The 24,467-nt window shown below is 55.7% G+C and overlaps 6 protein-coding genes across 6 annotated transcripts; 3 read left to right on the top strand and 3 right to left on the bottom strand.

The window, feature by feature from the left end:
- Window positions 1-2,689: 2,689 nt before the first annotated feature.
- Window positions 2,690-3,004, bottom strand: LOC309681316 (feather keratin 1-like; the record flags this gene model as incomplete). The annotated part of the gene is made up of 1 exon (XM_082495163.1): window positions 2,690-3,004. The coding sequence occupies one exon, from the start codon at window positions 3,002-3,004 to the stop codon at window positions 2,690-2,692; it is 315 nt and encodes a 104-aa protein (XP_082351289.1).
- Window positions 3,005-6,762: 3,758 nt separating this feature from the next.
- LOC309681284 (feather keratin 1-like) lies at window positions 6,763-7,077 on the top strand (the record flags this gene model as incomplete). The annotated part of the gene is made up of 1 exon (XM_082495125.1): window positions 6,763-7,077. The coding sequence occupies one exon, from the start codon at window positions 6,763-6,765 to the stop codon at window positions 7,075-7,077; it is 315 nt and encodes a 104-aa protein (XP_082351251.1).
- A 3,170-nt stretch (window positions 7,078-10,247) lies between these two features.
- Window positions 10,248-10,562, bottom strand: LOC309681277 (feather keratin 1-like; the record flags this gene model as incomplete). The annotated part of the gene is made up of 1 exon (XM_082495118.1): window positions 10,248-10,562. The coding sequence occupies one exon, from the start codon at window positions 10,560-10,562 to the stop codon at window positions 10,248-10,250; it is 315 nt and encodes a 104-aa protein (XP_082351244.1).
- A 3,756-nt stretch (window positions 10,563-14,318) lies between these two features.
- LOC309681264 (feather keratin 1-like) lies at window positions 14,319-14,633 on the top strand (the record flags this gene model as incomplete). Its single annotated transcript, XM_082495101.1, has 1 exon — window positions 14,319-14,633. The coding sequence occupies one exon, from the start codon at window positions 14,319-14,321 to the stop codon at window positions 14,631-14,633; it is 315 nt and encodes a 104-aa protein (XP_082351227.1).
- Window positions 14,634-17,803: 3,170 nt separating this feature from the next.
- LOC309681157 (feather keratin 1-like) lies at window positions 17,804-18,118 on the bottom strand (the record flags this gene model as incomplete). The annotated part of the gene is made up of 1 exon (XM_082494995.1): window positions 17,804-18,118. The coding sequence occupies one exon, from the start codon at window positions 18,116-18,118 to the stop codon at window positions 17,804-17,806; it is 315 nt and encodes a 104-aa protein (XP_082351121.1).
- A 3,756-nt stretch (window positions 18,119-21,874) lies between these two features.
- LOC309681149 (feather keratin 1-like) lies at window positions 21,875-22,189 on the top strand (the record flags this gene model as incomplete). Its single annotated transcript, XM_082494985.1, has 1 exon — window positions 21,875-22,189. One exon carries the CDS (start codon window positions 21,875-21,877, stop codon window positions 22,187-22,189), a length of 315 nt encoding a protein of 104 aa, XP_082351111.1.
- Window positions 22,190-24,467: the final 2,278 nt, after the last annotated feature.

The raw sequence follows: 24,467 nt of genomic DNA, 5'->3' as shown, positions 1-24,467 counted from the left end.
GTAACAGCATTTATAGGGCCTTCCTGGGATGGCGTTAAGTTTCACCATGTTATCCCTCCTCTGGGTTCTTTGTAGTTCTAGCTAGAACGTTGTGGATAACACATAAATGTTTGTTTTCCTGCCGGGCAGTGCTAGTCCAGCAGCTTCCTTGTCTCTCCAATGCCCTCTCCAAAAGGCCAGTCGGCGAGGGGTGGGCAAGAGGTTGGGAGGGCGCATAGCCAGGGCAGCAGAGGCAGGCTGAACCAAGGGATATTCCCTATCATACGACTTCATGGTCAGCAATAAATGCTAAGAGAAAGGTGGAGACGTGCGGCCAGGAGGCATTGATCAAGAAAGCGTTTGTCTTGCAAAGCAACCGCTAAGTGTACTGTGACCTCGCTGCCCAGGCGTGGCTGGACATCACCTGCTGATGGCAAGTAGGGAATAAATCTTTGTGTTTTGATTTTCTTCCACTCACTTTTTTTGCTTTTCTTGCTTAAACTGCCGTCATGTCAACCCATGGCACTGCTTATCTTTTTCTTTGTCTGAACTCAGACCATGTTAATAGAACCAACGGCTTTGCGCTTTGCCCTGGCATTGAGGCCCTTACTGTGCTGGGGGAGGTGTCTCGTGGAGAGGATGAGGGAATACACCTCCATCTTCCCATCCGGGACTGCGACGGGTTGTTTTGTTGCACAGGCTCCCAAGCAAGGTCCTTGGTCACCCTTATGTGAGGCGTTTAATAGCGCTAATTAGCACTGTTGGCCTGTTGCGGGGTTTGTGGAATCTGGTGTCATGCTGGCATAAGAGGAGACAGCTTTTGGGTGTGGTGACGGTGAAACACGCCCTGAGGTGCCTGGTCCCAGGCTGGCAGCTTCTTGAAAACCAGGTGGTTTTAGCACTGCACTGGGGCTGGAGCTGTGCTCACTGAGTCAGGGTTCAGTACTACGAGAGGAGTGTGGTTAAGACATGAACTCAAACCACCGCTGAGAATACCGTGACTGGACCAAGCATCCCAACTACCTCTAAGAGCACGGAAGTTGAGGCAGAGATCCAAACGGCATGTGAGGGCACCTTGGTTGAGATAGGGACCTAAATGCCACCTACAGGAATCGCCCCAGTAGTGAAAAGGAAATAGCGGACCGGGAGGTGAATGGTTCCATAGAATTGGTTAATAATGGAATGAGGAGCAGGAAGAGTCGGACTGGGGAGCTGGTCCTTCAGAAGGAATGGGAGGATGAAGTGAGAGAAATCACTCAAGAGGTGGAAATTAGCCGGTCCCTGACCTCCAGAGAACTTCAAGTAATGCTGGCAGCTCCGGTGCCGGGAGAGTGGGGCCAAGGGAAGGTAAGGAAGCCCAACGTCTGCGATGCCTTGCTAGGCACCAGGGAGTTGAGAGAGGAATTGGAAAAGAGGGAGTGAACTGCAGCCTCCGGAGGTGTCTCCTGTCACATGTGAGGGCAAGATATCCACTCAAGGAAGATCTTGTGATTTAGCAAGGAAGGTGGACTAGCACTTTGGAAGGCATCCAGTACCTGAGAGAATTTGTGGTGCCGGAAGGCATCTACAGTGACCTCGATGGCAACGAGGCCTCCAACGGTCTGAAGAATGCCCTGTGTATACAGGCCACGTGAAAAGGATGTGGGAAGCTGAGCCCACTTTTAACGTGGAAGTCTGCATACGTGAACTGAGGTTGAAGACAGCTTCTAAGAAGGGCCCGTGAAAGAAGGCTGTCAGTTCAGTGGCAGTTTAGTTGCCCCATTGTGTGGGACAAGGAAGCAGAAGAAAGGTTAGAGAAGGGAAAGAATAATTGTCGTTCTTCTGAAAGATGGATTGTCCATAAAAAGCAGCAAGGTCAAAGGAGCTTGGCAGGCAATGCGCTTCTTGGAAGTAAAATGGGAGGGTGGACCTCGTTACATCCGTATGCATGTGATCAATAAGATAACAACTGTATCCCCACCAACCTTGCAGCAAGACAATGTAACCAACCGCAAGAAAGGTTTTGAACCACTTCTGCATGGTCCATCCCTCTGTGGACACTGCAGCTGCAATGGTGAGGAGAGTGTTGTCCTGGGGAAGCTGGGGGTCTGTGCGGCACATGAGGAGCCTTCACCATTCCCGAAAGAATGGGAGGATGAACCGATACATGACTATGCATACGCAAAGCAAGACTGTGCCACTACATAACCATCCTGAAGAATGCTTTCCAGCACTTCACCGGAGCACCATGTCTCTTCCTGAGTATCTTGGGAGAGCTTCCGCATGCGGAAGGATGACACAGAGACACGGGCTGGGATGCAGCAGAATTTTATTGAGTCAAAAGAGGGTTATGAGGCCCCTCTGAGTATAGGCCGCAGTGCAGGGAGCACCAGTGGCAGAAAGGAGTGTGTGCCCCATGGCTGTGGCAGAGGTCCCTCTGCCTGTGCCAGAGATGGAGCAGGGCCAGGAGGTCGTCCCTCGGCTGGCTTTGTGGGGCTCACTGCCCAGGGCAGCACAAGAGAACACGGACACAAGAGGGAAAGGAGAGAGTGGAAGAGGGGAAAGGCAGGCATGGGCCGTGCTTTCCGAGAGCCGACGCTGGCCCCGTCCTTTGGCAAGGGGTGCTGGGGTCGCTCAGACCCTCTGAAAGCAACAACCCGATGCTCTATCACCAGTCCAGTACCATCTTGTGGGTCTCTGGGCGCCTTCGCCAGGGCCGTGGTCAGCAGCTTTAGCAGGGAAGGCACCTCCTGCCGCAGTAGCGGCTGCCGAAGCCGGAGAGGCCAAAGCCCCCGGAGGAGATGGGCACTCCCTCAGAGCTGAGGATGCTGCCAACGGCAGCGGAGGTGGAGGATCCCACGGCGGTGCTCTGCGGGAAGGAGCTGAGGATGGGTCCGGGCAGGGTCACCACCACGGGGGAGGGCTGGATGACGACGGTGGAGTCCTGGCACTGCCTGACACAGGGCTCATTGCAGCTGTTGGCCAGCGGGGTCGGGCCGCAGGGCTGGCAGGGCTGGCATGGCAGGCACTGGCTGTAGCAGGACATTTTTCAACAGTGGACGTGAACCTGGGAGTGGAGGCAGGGGACAAGCAAACACAAGGGGTGGTTGAAGAGAAGCTGGTCACTGCTCCACGAGGGACACCATTCCCCTCAGCTCAGAAGAACCCCAGAAGGGCTACCATGCCCAGTGAGATCCCCACCAAAGCCCAAAGCTGAAGAGAAACCTCCGCAAAACCTGAATGCCTCTCCGTGCTACACTTGCTGCTCTATTCCCCCTCCCACGGTAAGCAGGCGGAAGACGCAGCATAGGACAAAGAGGCAGGTATGGGCTGAGAAATCCCAAAGAAGGAGGAGGAGTAGCAGGAGGAGGAGGAGGAGGAGGAGAAGAACGGGCTTCAGACTCACCTTGTTCCCAGGAGACGGAGGTGAAAGGAGTGGATGAGAGAGTGAGGAGAGGGGCCCTCTTTTATACTGCTCCTGCACTGCCCCAGGCACGCAGTCAGCGCACGTGGGCAGTAATTTTTTCCAACAGACTCACCTCCACAGCCAAATATCCTACCTAATGGCACAAGTTGTGTTTTGGTTTCCGTCAACGCTGCCATTTCATTTCCTCATTTCTGACATGACCATTAGGCCTCAGAGGCTCCTTTCAAGTGTTGAGATGAAAGGCCCAAGGATATCCCGGGCAGGGACACATAAGTACGGGCAAAAGATGTGCTCCAAGTGCTGGAGGGGTCTGTGCAGGCAGGGTCCATGGGTCTGGGGAAATCTGGTGAGCTTGTTTTCCAGCCCCTTTGCAGCAAGTTGCACATAACCTCCCACCAATGCAGGTCTCTCCTGCCTGCGTCAGTTGGTTTGGTGAAGTCGTCCGCTCTCGTGGCAGCCTCTGGGGGTCCCCAAACAACGGCCTCAGCAGCCTTGCGGAAGGAGAACTTTGCCCTCCCAAACCTCGTGATTCCTCAACAAGGCCCGTGGAGTCGGGTCCCTCCTCAGTACCAGAGGGTGTGTTGGGACTCGGGACAGTGCCTTGTTCCTCGCACTCTCCTCACACCACCGTGCACTTTGGCCACACGCTTTGGACCCGGACATGCAGGATGCTCCGAGGCCTGGCCGTTTTCCAAAACACGCTGACTGTCTTGCTCCCACCGCAAGCTGTGTTAGTGCCCGCAAGAAGGTCCTTGTGAGGGCAACGCCGTTGGGGCTGCCCGGAGCTGTGTACGTGGGCACAGCCCAGTGCTCAGAGCTCGTTTTCCGTGGGCATGGATGGAGCTGCCCTGGCCACGGGGGAATTCAGCCCTGCGTGGGACACGGGCCTGCAGACAGCACGCACTCCTGGCTTGGCCTCACCCCAAAAGGCTGACACATGGCCAAGCCAAAATTAGAGTGTGACTCACCACGGGCAGGGAGAGTCTATCCCAGGAAGGTTGCCTACTGAAGGCATTCCCTTGCCCTCCTGGGACGCGTCCCAGCTGCCTCCATGTCTGCAGGGCAGGGAAGTGCATTGCCTCCTTGACGTAGTCTGAGAGCTGGTTTTGTACTCTGGGCCCTTCGGATCCCCCCCCTTCCCTGAGCATCCTCTGGCACGTGGCAGTGTAGGGTCCTGACAGCTCTCATACGTTGGGTAAATGAAGGCAGGTTCCTTCCTCTCCAGCGGCACTGAGTTGCTCTCCAGGCTGCGGAGCCTTTTGGTGAATGGGAAAGGAGGTGTGCTGAAGCCCTGATGCCCCGCAGAAGAGTAACCACCTGAGACCCAGGGATGAGTCCCAACCAGTGGGGAGATGTTCTCTGCAGTCAGTTCTTTTCCCTCTACAGATTTTCCCTCTGTTTGTTTTCCTGTGCATTGGGCTGGATTGTTCTTGCGCTTGGACCATAAGGTGCCTGAGGCACTGCCTGCTTTTCTGAGCTCTTTTGCTCTTCACAGCTGCCTCCACACCATCCTACCTACCAGCCGCCTGTGCAGGCTGAAGTCGGCAAGCCTGAAGTCCAGGGGCTGTACTCTGCTCCTCTCTGTCCTTCCTGCCATCAGGTCTTGAACTCCAGTGCTTCTCAGGTGTGACAGTCAAGGCTGCCCTTGGTTCCAATGTTCCCAAGCAGTTCTTCCTTCTTAGGGGCAGCTATGCAGCGTCTGTGATTTGACCACGACAGAATCGCAGGATCCTTGAGGTTGGAAGGGACCCCTGGAGATCGTCTAGTCCAAACGGCCTTGCTCAAAGCACGGTCAGTCTTTGGAGGGTGCTCAGGGCCAAGTCCTGTCAAGCTCCAAATAAGTGCAAGGATGGAGAAGCCACAGCCACATCCTGTCCGGGCAACCCAAGCCGGTGCTTGAGCACCCTCAGACTAGCAAAGTCTTTTCCTATGTTTACGTGGAATACTTCAGTCTGTGCCTCTTACCTCTTGTCCCTTCACTGGATAGGGCACGGGACAGTCTAGATCTGTCTTCTAGACTCCGTCCCATCAGCTCCTTTACCCATTGCTAGGAAGTGTGCCCCGGGGCCTTCTCTCCTGCAGGGTGAACAGCCCCAACTCTTGCAGCCCCTCCTGCCTCAGGGGCTGCAGTCAGTTCGGGGGCTCTGTGACCCTTAGCTGGGCTCATGCCCGTATGGCCGTGCCCCTCTCGTACTGGGGAGCCAGGAGCTGGACATCAGGAGTTGTCTGTGCAGTGCTGAGCAGAGAAGAGGGACCACCTTCCACGACCTGATAGGAACACCCTTCCTAATACTGCCCAGGATGCTTTTGCATGCCATTTCCACAAGGATGCAAGGTGCCTGATGGTGTCTTCCAGGACTCACGTCCTCTGCTGCAAAGCTGTTTGGGAACCCACTGGTTTTCCAATGGAGAGAAACCCATTTTCTCATCCCCTAGATGAGATTAACAACATTTGCTGCACTGTCCTCACCCACCGGAACCAGGTACGCCATCAAAGAAGGCCGTGAGGTTGGTGAGGTCTGCTTTCCCCTCCATAAATTTATGCTGATGTCTCACAATCACCTTCTTGTCCTGTGCATGGCATCAGGTTGCTTGCGCTCATGTCAGGCCAAGCTGTTGAAATTGCCCTCCACACGCTTTGCCTGATTCGACAACACACCACCAGGTGGACCCCAGCAGCCCTTTGGAGAGTACCTTGAGGCCATGATGACAGGACCCTGCCTGGGAAATCCTCCTGCCTCTCATCCCGGCACATCAAAGGAGCCTGCACGGCAGAGCAGGCATGCCAGAAATGAGGAAATGTAATGGCAGCGTTGAGGGAAACGAAAACACAACCTGTGCCATTAGGTAGGATATTTGGCTGTGGAGGTGAGTCTGTTGGAAAATTACTGCCTGCGCACGAAGTGACTGCGGGCCTGGGGCGGTGCAGGAGCAGTATAAAAGTGGGCCCTTCTCCTCACTCTCTCATCTACTCCACTTGCCTCCATCTCCTTGAGAACAAGGTGAGTCTGAAGCCCTTTCTCCTTCTCCTCCTCTGGGGTTGCTCAGCACACACCCTGTCTTAGAGTGGGTGGTGGCGCTGCTTGTGATGGGAGTGGGAAAGGGGCAGAAGGAGTGGCATGGAGAGAGGCTGGCTGCTGGCTGACATGAGCTGTGGGGTAGGCAGAGACCTCCGTGGGCTTGGTTGCTCTTGGCAGGGGGGGATCTTGTGGGCTGAGGGGAATGAGAAACCCGTGGGCCTCTCTACAATCCCTCAACCTTTTGTGTCCACCGCGTGGCTTGTCTGCTCGTGGTGGAGTGACAGGCTGCTCCTTCTCCCTCTCTAATGCTCTACATTCCCCTGTCCTCTCTCCCAGGTACACCTCCAGCCACAAGACATGTCCTGCTACAGCCAGTGCCTGCCATGCCAGCCCTGCCAGCCCTGCGGCCCGACCCCGCTGGCCAACAGCTGCAATGAGCCCTGTGTCAGGCAGTGCCAGGACTCCACCGTCGTCATCCAGCCCTCCCCCGTGGTGGTGACCCTGCCCGGACCCATCCTCAGCTCCTTCCCGCAGAGCACCGCCGTGGGATCCTCCACCTCCGCTGCCGTTGGCAGCATCCTCAGCTCTGAGGGAGTGCCCATCTCCTCCGGGGGCTTTGGCCTCTCCGGCTTCGGCAGCCGCTACTGCGGCAGGAGGTGCCTTCCCTGCTAAAGCTGCTGACCGTGGCCCTGAGGAAGGTCCCTGGGGACACTCAAGATGGTACCGGAGTGGGGACGGAGCATCGGGTTGTTGCTTTCAGAGGGTCTGAGCGACCCCAGCACCCCTTGCCAAAGGACGGGGCCAGCGTCGGCTCTCGGAAAGCACGGCCCATGCCTGCTTTTCCCCTCTTCCACTCTCTCCTTTCCCTGCAGGCCCTGCTTTCTCTCTGGGGCAGGCAGATGGACACCTGGAGGGATCTCTACCCCAGCATGGGGCATAGTCTCTTTTCTGCCCCTGGAACTCCCTAGATAGGGGGCTCCGCTCACAGTGACCTCATTTCCCTCTTCTGACTCAATAAAGTTTTGCTGCATCTCAGCCCATGTCTCTGTGTCATGCTTTTCCCTGCCAATGCTCTCCCAGGATGCCCAGGGACAGAGGTGTTGCTCAATGGTGACTCTGGGCAGGGGTTGTTGGGATGGTCGTGTGGTGACTGGTAACAGCATTTATAGGGCCTTCCTGGGATGGCGTTAAGTTTCACCATGTTATCCCTCCTCTGGGTTCTTTGTAGTTCTAGCTAGAACGTTGTGGATAACACATAAATGTTTGTTTTCCTGCCGGGCAGTGCTAGTCCAGCAGCTTCCTTGTCTCTCCAATGCCCTCTCCAAAAGGCCAGTCGGCGAGGGGTGGGCAAGAGGTTGGGAGGGCGCATAGCCAGGGCAGCAGAGGCAGGCTGAACCAAGGGATATTCCCTATCATACGACTTCATGGTCAGCAATAAATGCTAAGAGAAAGGTGGAGACGTGCGGCCAGGAGGCATTGATCAAGAAAGCGTTTGTCTTGCAAAGCAACCGCTAAGTGTACTGTGACCTCGCTGCCCAGGCGTGGCTGGACATCACCTGCTGATGGCAAGTAGGGAATAAATCTTTGTGTTTTGATTTTCTTCCACTCACTTTTTTTGCTTTTCTTGCTTAAACTGCCGTCATGTCAACCCATGGCACTGCTTATCTTTTTCTTTGTCTGAACTCGGACCATGTTAATAGAACCAACGGCTTTGCGCTTTGCCCTGGCATTGAGGCCCTTACTGTGCTGGGGGAGGTGTCTCGTGGAGAGGATGAGGGAATACACCTCCATCTTCCCATCCGGGACTGCGCCGGGTTGTTTTGTTGCACAGGCTCCCAAGCAAGGTCCTTGGTCACCCTTATGTGAGGCGTTTAATAGCGCTAATTAGCACTGTTGGCCTGTTGCGGGGTTTGTGGAATCTGGTGTCATGCTGGCATAAGAGGAGACAGCTTTTGGGTGTGGTGACGGTGAAACACGCCCTGAGGTGCCTGGTCCCAGGCTGGCAGCTTCTTGAAAACCAGGTGGTTTTAGCACTGCACTGGGGCTGGAGCTGTGCTCACTGAGTCAGGGTTCAGTACTACGAGAGGAGTGTGGTTAAGACATGAACTCAAACCACCGCTGAGAATACCGTGACTGGACCAAGCATCCCAACTACCTCTAAGAGCACGGAAGTTGAGGCAGAGATCCAAACGGCATGTGAGGGCACCTTGGTTGAGATAGGGACCTAAATGCCACCTACAGGAATCGCCCCAGTAGTGAAAAGGAAATAGCGGACCGGGAGGTGAATGGTTCCATAGAATTGGTTAATAATGGAATGAGGAGCAGGAAGAGTCGGACTGGGGAGCTGGTCCTTCAGAAGGAATGGGAGGATGAAGTGAGAGAAATCACTCAAGAGGTGGAAATTAGCCGGTCCCTGACCTCCAGAGAACTTCAAGTAATGCTGGCAGCTCCGGTGCCGGGAGAGTGGGGCCAAGGGAAGGTAAGGAAGCCCAACGTCTGCGATGCCTTGCTAGGCACCAGGGAGTTGAGAGAGGAATTGGAAAAGAGGGAGTGAACTGCAGCCTCCGGAGGTGTCTCCTGTCACATGTGAGGGCAAGATATCCACTCAAGGAAGATCTTGTGATTTAGCAAGGAAGGTGGACTAGCACTTTGGAAGGCATCCAGTACCTGAGAGAATTTGTGGTGCCGGAAGGCATCTACAGTGACCTCGATGGCAACGAGGCCTCCAACGGTCTGAAGAATGCCCTGTGTATACAGGCCACGTGAAAAGGATGTGGGAAGCTGAGCCCACTTTTAACGTGGAAGTCTGCATACGTGAACTGAGGTTGAAGACAGCTTCTAAGAAGGGCCCGTGAAAGAAGGCTGTCAGTTCAGTGGCAGTTTAGTTGCCCCATTGTGTGGGACAAGGAAGCAGAAGAAAGGTTAGAGAAGGGAAAGAATAATTGTCGTTCTTCTGAAAGATGGATTGTCCATAAAAAGCAGCAAGGTCAAAGGAGCTTGGCAGGCAATGCGCTTCTTGGAAGTAAAATGGGAGGGTGGACCTCGTTACATCCGTATGCATGTGATCAATAAGATAACAACTGTATCCCCACCAACCTTGCAGCAAGACAATGTAACCAACCGCAAGAAAGGTTTTGAACCACTTCTGCATGGTCCATCCCTCTGTGGACACTGCAGCTGCAATGGTGAGGAGAGTGTTGTCCTGGGGAAGCTGGGGGTCTGTGCGGCACATGAGGAGCCTTCACCATTCCCGAAAGAATGGGAGGATGAACCGATACATGACTATGCATACGCAAAGCAAGACTGTGCCACTACATAACCATCCTGAAGAATGCTTTCCAGCACTTCACCGGAGCACCATGTCCCTTCCTGAGTATCTTGGGAGAGCTTCCGCATGCGGAAGGATGACACAGAGACACGGGCTGGGATGCAGCAGAATTTTATTGAGTCAAAAGAGGGTTATGAGGCCCCTCTGAGTATAGGCCGCAGTGCAGGGAGCACCAGTGGCAGAAAGGAGTGTGTGCCCCATGGCTGTGGCAGAGGTCCCTCTGCCTGTGCCAGAGATGGAGCAGGGCCAGGAGGTCGTCCCTCGGCTGGCTTTGTGGGGCTCACTGCCCAGGGCAGCACAAGAGAACACGGACACAAGAGGGAAAGGAGAGAGTGGAAGAGGGGAAAGGCAGGCATGGGCCGTGCTTTCCGAGAGCCGACGCTGGCCCCGTCCTTTGGCAAGGGGTGCTGGGGTCGCTCAGACCCTCTGAAAGCAACAACCCGATGCTCTATCACCAGTCCAGTACCATCTTGTGGGTCTCTGGGCGCCTTCGCCAGGGCCGTGGTCAGCAGCTTTAGCAGGGAAGGCACCTCCTGCCGCAGTAGCGGCTGCCGAAGCCGGAGAGGCCAAAGCCCCCGGAGGAGATGGGCACTCCCTCAGAGCTGAGGATGCTGCCAACGGCAGCGGAGGTGGAGGATCCCACGGCGGTGCTCTGCGGGAAGGAGCTGAGGATGGGTCCGGGCAGGGTCACCACCACGGGGGAGGGCTGGATGACGACGGTGGAGTCCTGGCACTGCCTGACACAGGGCTCATTGCAGCTGTTGGCCAGCGGGGTCGGGCCGCAGGGCTGGCAGGGCTGGCATGGCAGGCACTGGCTGTAGCAGGACATTTTTCAACAGTGGAGGTGAACCTGGGAGTGGAGGCAGGGGACAAGCAAACACAAGGGGTGGTTGAAGAGAAGCTGGTCACTGCTCCACGAGGGACACCATTCCCCTCAGCTCAGAAGAACCCCAGAAGGGCTACCATGCCCAGTGAGATCCCCACCAAAGCCCAAAGCTGAAGAGAAACCTCCGCAAAACCTGAATGCCTCTCCGTGCTACACTTGCTGCTCTATTCCCCCTCCCACGGTAAGCAGGCGGAAGACGCAGCATAGGACAAAGAGGCAGGTATGGGCTGAGAAATCCCAAAGAAGGAGGAGGAGTAGCAGGAGGAGGAGGAGGAGGAGGAGAAGAACGGGCTTCAGACTCACCTTGTTCCCAGGAGACGGTAGTGAAAGGAGTGGATGAGAGAGTGAGGAGAGGGGCCCTCTTTTATACTGCTCCTGCACTGCCCCAGGCACGCAGTCAGCGCACGTGGGCAGTAATTTTCCAACAGACTCACCTCCACAGCCAAATATCCTACCTAATGGCACAAGTTGTGTTTTGGTTTCCGTCAACGCTGCCATTTCATTTCCTCATTTCTGACATGACCATTAGGCCTCAGAGGCTCCTTTCAAGTGTTGAGATGAAAGGCCCAAGGATATCCCGGGCAGGGACACATAAGTACGGGCAAAAGATGTGCTCCAAGTGCTGGAGGGGTCTGTGCAGGCAGGGTCCATGGGTCTGGGGAAATCTGGTGAGCTTGTTTTCCAGCCCCTTTGCAGCAAGTTGCACATAACCTCCCACCAATGCAGGTCTCTCCTGCCTGCGTCAGTTGGTTTGGTGAAGTCGTCCGCTCTCGTGGCAGCCTCTGGGGGTCCCCAAACAACGGCCTCAGCAGCCTTGCGGAAGGAGAACTTTGCCCTCCCAAACCTCGTGATTCCTCAACAAGGCCCGTGGAGTCGGGTCCCTCCTCAGTACCAGAGGGTGTGTTGGGACTCGGGACAGTGCCTTGTTCCTCGCACTCTCCTCACACCACCGTGCACTTTGGCCACACGCTTTGGACCCGGACATGCAGGATGCTCCGAGGCCTGGCCGTTTTCCAAAACACGCTGACTGTCTTGCTCCCACCGCAAGCTGTGTTAGTGCCCGCAAGAAGGTCCTTGTGAGGGCAACGCCGTTGGGGCTGCCCGGAGCTGTGTACGTGGGCACAGCCCAGTGCTCAGAGCTCGTTTTCCGTGGGCATGGATGGAGCTGCCCTGGCCACGGGGGAATTCAGCCCTGCGTGGGACACGGGCCTGCAGACAGCACGCACTCCTGGCTTGGCCTCACCCCAAAAGGCTGACACATGGCCAAGCCAAAATTAGAGTGTGACTCACCACGGGTAGGGAGAGTCTATCCCAGGAAGGTTGCCTACTGAAGGCATTCCCTTGCCCTCCTGGGACGCGTCCCAGCTGCCTCCATGTCTGCAGGGCAGGGAAGTGCATTGCCTCCTTGACGTAGTCTGAGAGCTGGTTTTGTACTCTGGGCCCTTCGGATCCCCCCCCTTCCCTGAGCATCCTCTGGCACGTGGCAGTGTAGGGTCCTGACAGCTCTCATACGTTGGGTAAATGAAGGCAGGTTCCTTCCTCTCCAGCGGCACTGAGTTGCTCTCCAGGCTGCGGAGCCTTTTGGTGAATGGGAAAGGAGGTGTGCTGAAGCCCTGATGCCCCGCAGAAGAGTAACCACCTGAGACCCAGGGATGAGTCCCAACCAGTGGGGAGATGTTCTCTGCAGTCAGTTCTTTTCCCTCTACAGATTTTCCCTCTGTTTGTTTTCCTGTGCATTGGGCTGGATTGTTCTTGCGCTTGGACCATAAGGTGCCTGAGGCACTGCCTGCTTTTCTGAGCTCTTGTGCTCTTCACAGCTGCCTCCACACCATCCTACCTACCAGCCGCCTGTGCAGGCTGAAGTCGGCAAGCCTGAAGTCCAGGGGCTGTACTCTGCTCCTCTCTGTCCTTCCTGCCATCAGGTCTTGAACTCCAGTGCTTCTCAGGTGTGACAGTCAAGGCTGCCCTTGGTTCCAATGTTCCCAAGCAGTTCTTCCTTCTTAGGGGCAGCTATGCAGCGTCTGTGATTTGACCACGACAGAATCGCAGGATCCTTGAGGTTGGAAGGGACCCCTGGAGATCGTCTAGTCCAAACGGCCTTGCTCAAAGCACGGTCAGTCTTTGGAGGGTGCTCAGGGCCAAGTCCTGTCAAGCTCCAAATAAGTGCAAGGATGGAGAAGCCACAGCCACATCCTGTCCGGGCAACCCAAGCCGGTGCTTGAGCACCCTCAGACTAGCAAAGTCTTTTCCTATGTTTACGTGGAATACTTCAATCTGTGCCTCTTACCTCTTGTCCCTTCACTGGATAGGGCACGGGACAGTCTAGATCTGTCTTCTAGACTCCGTCCCATCAGCTCCTTTACCCATTGCTAGGAAGTGTGCCCCGGGGCCTTCTCTCCTGCAGGGTGAACAGCCCCAGCTCTTGCAGCCCCTCCTGCCTCAGGGGCTGCAGTCAGTTCGGGGGCTCTGTGACCCTTAGCTGGGCTCATGCCCGTATGGCCGTGCCCCTCTCGTACTGGGGAGCCAGGAGCTGGACATCAGGAGTTGTCTGTGCAGTGCTGAGCAGAGAAGAGGGACCACCTTCCACGACCTGATAGGAACACCCTTCCTAATACTGCCCAGGATGCTTTTGCATGCCATTTCCACAAGGATGCAAGGTGCCTGATGGTGTCTTCCAGGACTCACGTCCTCTGCTGCAAAGCTGTTTGGGAACCCACTGGTTTTCCAATGGAGAGAAACCCATTTTCTCATCCCCTAGATGAGATTAACAACATTTGCTGCACTGTCCTCACCCACCGGAACCAGGTACGCCATCAAAGAAGGCCGTGAGGTTGGTGAGGTCTGCTTTCCCCTCCATAAATTTATGCTGATGTCTCACAATCACCTTCTTGTCCTGTGCATGGCATCAGGTTGCTTGCGCTCATGTCAGGCCAAGCTGTTGAAATTGCCCTCCACACGCTTTGCCTGATTCGACAACACACCACCAGGTGGACCCCAGCAGCCCTTTGGAGAGTACCTTGAGGCCATGATGACAGGACCCTGCCTGGGAAATCCTCCTGCCTCTCATCCCGGCACATCAAAGGAGCCTGCACGGCAGAGCAGGCATGCCAGAAATGAGGAAATGTAATGGCAGCGTTGAGGGAAACGAAAACACAACCTGTGCCATTAGGTAGGATATTTGGCTGTGGAGGTGAGTCTGTTGGAAAATTACTGCCTGCGCACGAAGTGACTGCGGGCCTGGGGTGGTGCAGGAGCAGTATAAAAGTGGGCCCTTCTCCTCACTCTCTCATCTACTCCACTTGCCTCCATCTCCTTGAGAACAAGGTGAGTCTGAAGCCCTTTCTCCTTCTCCTCCTCTGGGGTTGCTCAGCACACACCCTGTCTTAGAGTGGGTGGTGGCGCTGCTTGTGATGGGAGTGGGAAAGGGGCAGAAGGAGTGGCATGGAGAGAGGCTGGCTGCTGGCTGACATGAGCTGTGGGGTAGGCAGAGACCTCCGTGGGCTTGGTTGCTCTTGGCAGGGGGGGATCTTGTGGGCTGAGGGGAATGAGAAACCCGTGGGCCTCTCTACAATCCCTCAACCTTTTGTGTCCACCGCGTGGCTTGTCTGCTCGTGGTGGAGTGACAGGCTGCTCCTTCTCCCTCTCTAATGCTCTACATTCCCCTGTCCTCTCTCCCAGGTACACCTCCAGCCCCAAGACATGTCCTGCTACAGCCAGTGCCTGCCATGCCAGCCCTGCCAGCCCTGCGGCCCGACCCCGCTGGCCAACAGCTGCAATGAGCCCTGTGTCAGGCAGTGCCAGGACTCCACCGTCGTCATCCAGCCCTCCCCCGTGGTGGTGACCCTGCCCGGACCCATCCTCAGCTCCTTCCCGCAGAGCACCGCCGTGGGATCCTCCACCTCCGCTGCCGTTGGCAGCATCCTCAGCTCTGAGGGAGTGCCCATCTCCTCCGGGGGCTTTGGCCTCTCCGGCTTCGGCAGCCGCTACTGCGGCAGGAGGTGCCTTCCCTGCTAAAGCTGCTGACCACGGCCCTGAGGAAGGTCCCTGGGGACCCTCAAGATGGTACCGGAGTGGGGACGGAGCATCAGGTTGTTGCTTTCAGAGGGTCTGAGCGACCCCAGCACCCCTTGCCAAAGGACGGGACCAGCGTCGGCTCTCGGAAAGCACGGCCCATGCCTGCTTTTCCCCTCTTCCACTCTCTCCTTTCCCTGCAGGCCCTGCTTTCTCTCTGGGGCAGGCAGATGGACACCTGGAGGGATCTCTACCCCAGCATGGGGCATAGTCTCTTTTCTGCCCCTGGAACTCCCTAGATAGGGGGCTCCGCTCACAGTGACCTCATTTCCCTCTTCTGACTCAATAAAGTTTTGCTGCATCTCAGCCCATGTCTCTGTGTCATGCTTTTCCCTGCCAATGCTCTCCCAGGATGCCCAGGGACAGAGGTGTTGCTCAATGGTGACTCTGGGCAGGGGTTGTTGGGATGGTCGTGTGGTGACTGGTAACAGCATTTATAGGGCCTTCCTGGGATGGCGTTAAGTTTCACCATGTTATCCCTCCTCTGGGTTCTTTGTAGTTCTAGCTAGAACGTTGTGGATAACACATAAATGTTTGTTTTCCTGCCGGGCAGTGCTAGTCCAGCAGCTTCCTTGTCTCTCCAATGCCCTCTCCAAAAGGCCAGTCGGCGAGGGGTGGGCAAGAGGTTGGGAGGGCGCATAGCCAGGGCAGCAGAGGCAGGCTGAACCAAGGGATATTCCCTATCATACGACTTCATGGTCAGCAATAAATGCTAAGAGAAAGGTGGAGACGTGCGGCCAGGAGGCATTGATCAAGAAAGCGTTTGTCTTGCAAAGCAACCGCTAAGTGTACTGTGACCTCGCTGCCCAGGCGTGGCTGGACATCACCTGCTGATGGCAAGTAGGGAATAAATCTTTGTGTTTTGATTTTCTTCCACTCACTTTTTTTGCTTTTCTTGCTTAAACTGCCGTCATGTCAACCCATGGCACTGCTTATCTTTTTCTTTGTCTGAACTCGGACCATGTTAATAGAACCAACGGCTTTGCGCTTTGCCCTGGCATTGAGGCCCTTACTGTGCTGGGGGAGGTGTCTCGTGGAGAGGATGAGGGAATACACCTCCATCTTCCCATCCGGGACTGCGACGGGTTGTTTTGTTGCACAGGCTCCCAAGCAAGGTCCTTGGTCACCCTTATGTGAGGCGTTTAACAGCGCTAATTAGCACTGTTGGCCTGTTGCGGGGTTTGTGGAATCTGGTGTCATGCTGGCATAAGAGGAGACAGCTTTTGGGTGTGGTGACGGTGAAACATGCCCTGAGGTGCCTGGTCCCAGGCTGGCAGCTTCTTGAAAACCAGGTGGTTTTAGCACTGCACTGGGGCTGGAGCTGTGCTCACTGAGTCAGGGTTCAGTACTACGAGAGGAGTGTGGTTAAGACATGAACTCAAACCACCGCTGAGAATACCGTGACTGGACCAAGCATCCCAACTACCTCTAAGAGCACGGAAGTTGAGGCAGAGATCCAAACGGCATGTGAGGGCACCTTGGTTGAGATAGGGACCTAAATGCCACCTACAGGAATCGCCCCAGTAGTGAAAAGGAAATAGCGGACCGGGAGGTGAATGGTTCCATAGAATTGGTTAATAATGGAATGAGGAGCAGGAAGAGTCGGACTGGGGAGCTGGTCCTTCAGAAGGAATGGGAGGATGAAGTGAGAGAAATCACTCAAGAGGTGGAAATTAGCCGGTCCCTGACCTCCAGAGAACTTCAAGTAATGCTGGCAGCTCCGGTGCCGGGAGAGTGGGGCCAAGGGAAGGTAAGGAAGCCCAACGTCTGCGATGCCTTGCTAGGCACCAGGGAGTTGAGAGAGGAATTGGAAAAGAGGGAGTGAACTGCAGCCTCCGTAGGTGTCTCCTGTCACATGTGAGGGCAAGATATCCACTCAAGGAAGATCTTGTGATTTAGCAAGGAAGGTGGACTAGCACTTTGGAAGGCATCCAGTACCTGAGAGAATTTGTGGTGCCGGAAGGCATCTACAGTGACCTCGATGGCAACGAGGCCTCCAACGGTCTGAAGAATGCCCTGTGTATACAGGCCACGTGAAAAGGATGTGGGAAGCTGAGCCCACTTTTAAGGTGGAAGTCTGCATACGTGAACTGAGGTTGAAGACAGCTTCTAAGAAGGGCCCGTGAAAGAAGGCTGTCAGTTCAGTGGCAGTTTAGTTGCCCCATTGTGTGGGACAAGGAAGCAGAAGAAAGGTTAGAGAAGGGAAAGAATAATTGTCGTTCTTCTGAAAGATGGATTGTCCATAAAAAGCAGCAAGGTCAAAGGAGCTTGGCAGGCAATGCGCTTCTTGGAAGTAAAATGGGAGGGTGGACCTCGTTACATCCGTATGCATGTGATCAATAAGATAACAACTGTATCCCCACCAACCTTGCAGCAAGACAATGTAACCAACCGCAAGAAAGGTTTTGAACCACCTCTGCATGGTCCATCCCTCTGTGGACACTGCAGCTGCAATGGTGAGGAGAGTGTTGTCCTGGGGAAGCTGGGGGTCTGTGCGGCACATGAGGAGCCTTCACCATTCCCAAAAGAATGGGAGGATGAACCGATACATGACTATGCATACGCAAAGCAAGACTGTGCCACTACATAACCATCCTGAAGAATGCTTTCCAGCACTTCACCGGAGCACCATGTCTCTTCCTGAGTATCTTGGGAGAGCTTCCGCATGCGGAAGGATGACACAGAGACACGGGCTGGGATGCAGCAGAATTTTATTGAGTCAAAAGAGGGTTATGAGGCCCCTCTGAGTATAGGCCGCAGTGCAGGGAGCACCAGTGGCAGAAAGGAGTGTGTGCCCCATGGCTGTGGCAGAGGTCCCTCTGCCTGTGCCAGAGATGGAGCAGGGCCAGGAGGTCGTCCCTCGGCTGGCTTTGTGGGGCTCACTGCCCAGGGCAGCACAAGAGAACACGGACACAAGAGGGAAAGGAGAGAGTGGAAGAGGGGAAAGGCCGGCATGGGCCGTGCTTTCCGAGAGCCGACGCTGGCCCCGTCCTTTGGCAAGGGGTGCTGGGGTCGCTCAGACCCTCTGAAAGCAACAACCCGATGCTCTATCACCAGTCCAGTACCATCTTGTGGGTCTCTGGGCGCCTTCACCAGGGCCGTGGTCAGCAGCTTTAGCAGGGAAGGCACCTCCTGCCGCAGTAGCGGCTGCCGAAGCCGGAGAGGCCAAAGCCCCCGGAGGAGATGGGCACTCCCTCAGAGCTGAGGATGCTGCCAACGGCAGCGGAGGTGGAGGATCCCACGGCGGTGCTCTGCGGGAAGGAGCTGAGGATGGGTCCGGGCAGGGTCACCACCACGGGGGAGGGCTGGATGACGACGGTGGAGTCCTGGCACTGCCTGACACAGGGCTCATTGCAGCTGTTGGCCAGCGGGGTCGGGCCGCAGGGCTGGCAGGGCTGGCATGGCAGGCACTGGCTGTAGCAGGACATTTTTCAACAGTGGAGGTGAACCTGGGAGTGGAGGCAGGGGACAAGCAAACACAAGGGGTGGTTGAAGAGAAGCTGGTCACTGCTCCACGAGGGACACCATTCCCCTCAGCTCAGAAGAACCCCAGAAGGGCTACCATGCCCAGTGAGATCCCCACCAAAGCCCAAAGCTGAAGAGAAACCTCCGCAAAACCTGAATGCCTCTCCGTGCTACACTTGCTGCTCTATTCCCCCTCCCACGGTAAGCAGGCGGAAGACGCAGCATAGGACAAAGAGGCAGGTATGGGCTGAGAAATCCCAAAGAAGGAGGAGGAGTAGCAGGAGGAGGAGGAGGAGGAGGAGAAGAACGGGCTTCAGACTCACCTTGTTCCCAGGAGACGGTAGTGAAAGGAGTGGATGAGAGAGTGAGGAGAGGGGCCCTCTTTTATACTGCTCCTGCACTGCCCCAGGCACGCAGTCAGCGCACGTGGGCAGTAATTTTCCAACAGACTCACCTCCACAGCCAAATATCCTACCTAATGGCACAAGTTGTGTTTTGGTTTCCGTCAACGCTGCCATTTCATTTCCTCATTTCTGACATGACCATTAGGCCTCAGAGGCTCCTTTCAAGTGTTGAGATGAAAGGCCCAAGGATATCCCGGGCAGGGACACATAAGTACGGGCAAAAGATGTGCTCCAAGTGCTGGAGGGGTCTGTGCAGGCAGGGTCCATGGGTCTGGGGAAATCTGGTGAGCTTGTTTTCCAGCCCCTTTGCAGCAAGTTGCACATAACCTCCCACCAATGCAGGTCTCTCCTGCCTGCGTCAGTTGGTTTGGTGAAGTCGTCCGCTCTCGTGGCAGCCTCTGGGGGTCCCCAAACAACGGCCTCAGCAGCCTTGCGGAAGGAGAACTTTGCCCTCCCAAACCTCGTGATTCCTCAACAAGGCCCGTGGAGTCGGGTCCCTCCTCAGTACCAGAGGGTGTGTTGGGACTCGGGACAGTGCCTTGTTCCTCGCACTCTCCTCACACCACCGTGCACTTTGGCCACACGCTTTGGACCCGGACATGCAGGATGCTCCGAGGCCTGGCCGTTTTCCAAAACACGCTGACTGTCTTGCTCCCACCGCAAGCTGTGTTAGTGCCCGCAAGAAGGTCCTTGTGAGGGCAACGCCGTTGGGGCTGCCCGGAGCTGTGTACGTGGGCACAGCCCAGTGCTCAGAGCTCGTTTTCCGTGGGCATGGATGGAGCTGCCCTGGCCACGGGGGAATTCAGCCCTGCGTGGGACACGGGCCTGCAGACAGCACGCACTCCTGGCTTGGCCTCACCCCAAAAGGCTGACACATGGCCAAGCCAAAATTAGAGTGTGACTCACCACGGGTAGGGAGAGTCTATCCCAGGAAGGTTGCCTACTGAAGGCATTCCCTTGCCCTCCTGGGACGCGTCCCAGCTGCCTCCATGTCTGCAGGGCAGGGAAGTGCATTGCCTCCTTGACGTAGTCTGAGAGCTGGTTTTGTACTCTGGGCCCTTCGGATCCCCCCCCTTCCCTGAGCATCCTCTGGCACGTGGCAGTGTAGGGTCCTGACAGCTCTCATACGTTGGGTAAATGAAGGCAGGTTCCTTCCTCTCCAGCGGCACTGAGTTGCTCTCCAGGCTGCGGAGCCTTTTGGTGAATGGGAAAGGAGGTGTGCTGAAGCCCTGATGCCCCGCAGAAGAGTAACCACCTGAGACCCAGGGATGAGTCCCAACCAGTGGGGAGATGTTCTCTGCAGTCAGTTCTTTTCCCTCTACAGATTTTCCCTCTGTTTGTTTTCCTGTGCATTGGGCTGGATTGTTCTTGCGCTTGGACCATAAGGTGCCTGAGGCACTGCCTGCTTTTCTGAGCTCTTGTGCTCTTCACAGCTGCCTCCACACCATCCTACCTACCAGCCGCCTGTGCAGGCTGAAGTCGGCAAGCCTGAAGTCCAGGGGCTGTACTCTGCTCCTCTCTGTCCTTCCTGCCATCAGGTCTTGAACTCCAGTGCTTCTCAGGTGTGACAGTCAAGGCTGCCCTTGGTTCCAATGTTCCCAAGCAGTTCTTCCTTCTTAGGGGCAGCTATGCAGCGTCTGTGATTTGACCACGACAGAATCGCAGGATCCTTGAGGTTGGAAGGGACCCCTGGAGATCGTCTAGTCCAAACGGCCTTGCTCAAAGCACGGTCAGTCTTTGGAGGGTGCTCAGGGCCAAGTCCTGTCAAGCTCCAAATAAGTGCAAGGATGGAGAAGCCACAGCCACATCCTGTCCGGGCAACCCAAGCCGGTGCTTGAGCACCCTCAGACTAGCAAAGTCTTTTCCTATGTTTACGTGGAATACTTCAGTCTGTGCCTCTTACCTCTTGTCCCTTCACTGGATAGGGCACGGGACAGTCTAGATCTGTCTTCTAGACTCCGTCCCATCAGCTCCTTTACCCATTGCTAGGAAGTGTGCCCCGGGGCCTTCTCTCCTGCAGGGTGAACAGCCCCAGCTCTTGCAGCCCCTCCTGCCTCAGGGGCTGCAGTCAGTTCGGGGGCTCTGTGACCCTTAGCTGGGCTCATGCCCGTATGGCCGTGCCCCTCTCGTACTGGGGAGCCAGGAGCTGGACATCAGGAGTTGTCTGTGCAGTGCTGAGCAGAGAAGAGGGACCACCTTCCACGACCTGATAGGAACACCCTTCCTAATACTGCCCAGGATGCTTTTGCATGCCATTTCCACAAGGATGCAAGGTGCCTGATGGTGTCTTCCAGGACTCACGTCCTCTGCTGCAAAGCTGTTTGGGAACCCACTGGTTTTCCAATGGAGAGAAACCCATTTTCTCATCCCCTAGATGAGATTAACAACATTTGCTGCACTGTCCTCACCCACCGGAACCAGGTACGCCATCAAAGAAGGCCGTGAGGTTGGTGAGGTCTGCTTTCCCCTCCATAAATTTATGCTGATGTCTCACAATCACCTTCTTGTCCTGTGCATGGCATCAGGTTGCTTGCGCTCATGTCAGGCCAAGCTGTTGAAATTGCCCTCCACACGCTTTGCCTGATTTGACAACACACCACCAGGTGGACCCCAGCAGCCCTTTGGAGAGTACCTTGAGGCCATGATGACAGGACCCTGCCTGGGAAATCCTCGTGCCTCTCATCCCGGCACATCAAAGGAGCCTGCACGGCAGAGCAGGCATGCCAGAAATGAGGAAATGTAATGGCAGCGTTGAGGGAAACGAAAACACAACCTGTGCCATTAGGTAGGATATTTGGCTGTGGAGGTGAGTCTGTTGGAAAATTACTGCCTGCGCACGAAGTGACTGCGGGCCTGGGGCGGTGCAGGAGCAGTATAAAAGTGGGCCCTTCTCCTCACTCTCTCATCTACTCCACTTGCCTCCATCTCCTTGAGAACAAGGTGAGTCTGAAGCCCTTTCTCCTTCTCCTCCTCTGGGGTTGCTCAGCACACACCCTGTCTTAGAGTGGGTGGTGGCGCTGCTTGTGATGGGAGTGGGAAAGGGGCAGAAGGAGTGGCATGGAGAGAGGCTGGCTGCTGGCTGACATGAGCTGTGGGGTAGGCAGAGACCTCCGTGGGCTTGGTTGCTCTTGGCAGGGGGGGATCTTGTGGGCTGAGGGGAATGAGAAACCCGTGGGCCTCTCTACAATCCCTCAACCTTTTGTGTCCACCGCGTGGCTTGTCTGCTCGTGGTGGAGTGACAGGCTGCTCCTTCTCCCTCTCTAATGCTCTACATTCCCCTGTCCTCTCTCCCAGGTACACCTCCAGCCCCAAGACATGTCCTGCTACAGCCAGTGCCTGCCATGCCAGCCCTGCCAGCCCTGCGGCCCGACCCCGCTGGCCAACAGCTGCAATGAGCCCTGTGTCAGGCAGTGCCAGGACTCCACCGTCGTCATCCAGCCCTCCCCCGTGGTGGTGACCCTGCCCGGACCCATCCTCAGCTCCTTCCCGCAGAGCACCGCCGTGGGATCCTCCACCTCCGCTGCCGTTGGCAGCATCCTCAGCTCTGAGGGAGTGCCCATCTCCTCCGGGGGCTTTGGCCTCTCCGGCTTCGGCAGCCGCTACTGCGGCAGGAGGTGCCTTCCCTGCTAAAGCTGCTGACCACGGCCCTGAGGAAGGTCCCTGGGGACCCTCAAGATGGTACCGGAGTGGGGACGGAGCATCGGGTTGTTGCTTTCAGAGGGTCTGAGCGACCCCAGCACCCCTTGCCAAAGGACGGGGCCAGCGTCGGCTCTCGGAAAGCACGGCCCATGCCTGCTTTTCCCCTCTTCCACTCTCTCCTTTCCCTGCAGGCCCTGCTTTCTCTCTGGGGCAGGCAGATGGACACCTGGAGGGATCTCTACCCCAGCATGGGGCATAGTCTCTTTTCTGCCCCTGGAACTCCCTAGATAGGGGGCTCCGCTCACAGTGACCTCATTTCCCTCTTCTGACTCAATAAAGTTTTGCTGCATCTCAGCCCATGTCTCTGTGTCATGCTTTTCCCTGCCAATGCTCTCCCAGGATGCCCAGGGACAGAGGTGTTGCTCAATGGTGACTCTGGGCAGGGGTTGTTGGGATGGTCGTGTGGTGACTGGTAACAGCATTTATAGGGCCTTCCTGGGATGGCGTTAAGTTTCACCATGTTATCCCTCCTCTGGGTTCTTTGTAGTTCTAGCTAGAACGTTGTGGATAACACATAAATGTTTGTTTTCCTGCCGGGCAGTGCTAGTCCAGCAGCTTCCTTGTCTCTCCAATGCCCTCTCCAAAAGGCCAGTCGGCGAGGGGTGGGCAAGAGGTTGGGAGGGCGCATAGCCAGGGCAGCAGAGGCAGGCTGAACCAAGGGATATTCCCTATCATACGACTTCATGGTCAGCAATAAATGCTAAGAGAAAGGTGGAGACGTGCGGCCAGGAGGCATTGATCAAGAAAGCGTTTGTCTTGCAAAGCAACCGCTAAGTGTACTGTGACCTCGCTGCCCAGGCGTGGCTGGACATCACCTGCTGATGGCAAGTAGGGAATAAATCTTTGTGTTTTGATTTTCTTCCACTCACTTTTTTTGCTTTTCTTGCTTAAACTGCCGTCATGTCAACCCATGGCACTGCTTATCTTTTTCTTTGTCTGAACTCGGACCATGTTAATAGAACCAACGGCTTTGCGCTTTGCCCTGGCATTGAGGCCCTTACTGTGCTGGGGGAGGTGTCTCGTGGAGAGGATGAGGGAATACACCTCCATCTTCCCATCCGGGACTGCGACGGGTTGTTTTGTTGCACAGGCTCCCAAGCAAGGTCCTTGGTCACCCTTATGTGAGGCGTTTAACAGCGCTAATTAGCACTGTTGGCCTGTTGCGGGGTTTGTGGAATCTGGTGTCATGCTGGCATAAGAGGAGACAGCTTTTGGGTGTGGTGATGGTGAAACATGCCCTGAGGTGCCTGGTCCCAGGCTGGCAGCTTCTTGAAAACCAGGTGGTTTTAGCACTGCACTGGGGCTGGAGCTGTGCTCACTGAGTCAGGGTTCAGTACTACGAGAGGAGTGTGGTTAAGACATGAACTCAAACCACCGCTGAGAATACCGTGACTGGACCAAGCATCCCAACTACCTCTAAGAGCACGGAAGTTGAGGCAGAGATCCAAACGGCATGTGAGGGCACCTTGGTTGAGATAGGGACCTAAATGCCACCTACAGGAATCGCCCCAGTAGTGAAAAGGAAATAGCGGACCGGGAGGTGAATGGTTCCATAGAATTGGTTAATAATGGAATGAGGAGCAGGAAGAGTCGGACTGGGGAGCTGGTCCTTCAGAAGGAATGGGAGGATGAAGTGAGAGAAATCACTCAAGAGGTGGAAATTAGCCGGTCCCTGACCTCCAGAGAACTTCAAGTAATGCTGGCAGCTCCGGTGCCGGGAGAGTGGGGCCAAGGGAAGGTAAGGAAGCCCAACGTCTGCGATGCCTTGCTAGGCACCAGGGAGTTGAGAGAGGAATTGGAAAAGAGGGAGTGAACTGCAGCCTCCGGAGGTGTCTCCTGTCACATGTGAGGGCAAGATATCCACTCAAGGAAGATCTTGTGATTTAGCAAGGAAGGTGGACTAGCACTTTGGAAGGCATCCAGTACCTGAGAGAATTTGTGGTGCCGGAAGGCATCTACAGTGACCTCGATGGCAACGAGGCCTCCAACGGTCTGAAGAATGCCCTGTGTATACAGGCCACGTGAAAAGGATGTGGGAAGCTGAGCCCACTTTTAAGGTGGAAGTCTGCATACGTGAACTGAGGTTGAAGACAGCTTCTAAGAAGGGCCCGTGAAAGAAGGCTGTCAGTTCAGTGGCAGTTTAGTTGCCCCATTGTGTGGGACAAGGAAGCAGAAGAAAGGTTAGAGAAGGGAAAGAATAATTGTCGTT

The sequence above is a fragment of the Vanellus vanellus genome, assembly GCF_965231255.1.
Source record: "Vanellus vanellus genome assembly, chromosome: 24".
NCBI classification, from domain to species: domain Eukaryota; kingdom Metazoa; phylum Chordata; class Aves; order Charadriiformes; family Charadriidae; genus Vanellus; species Vanellus vanellus.
Note: the sequence above shows the minus strand (reverse complement) of the source record. Positions and strands in the feature narration are given on the sequence as shown.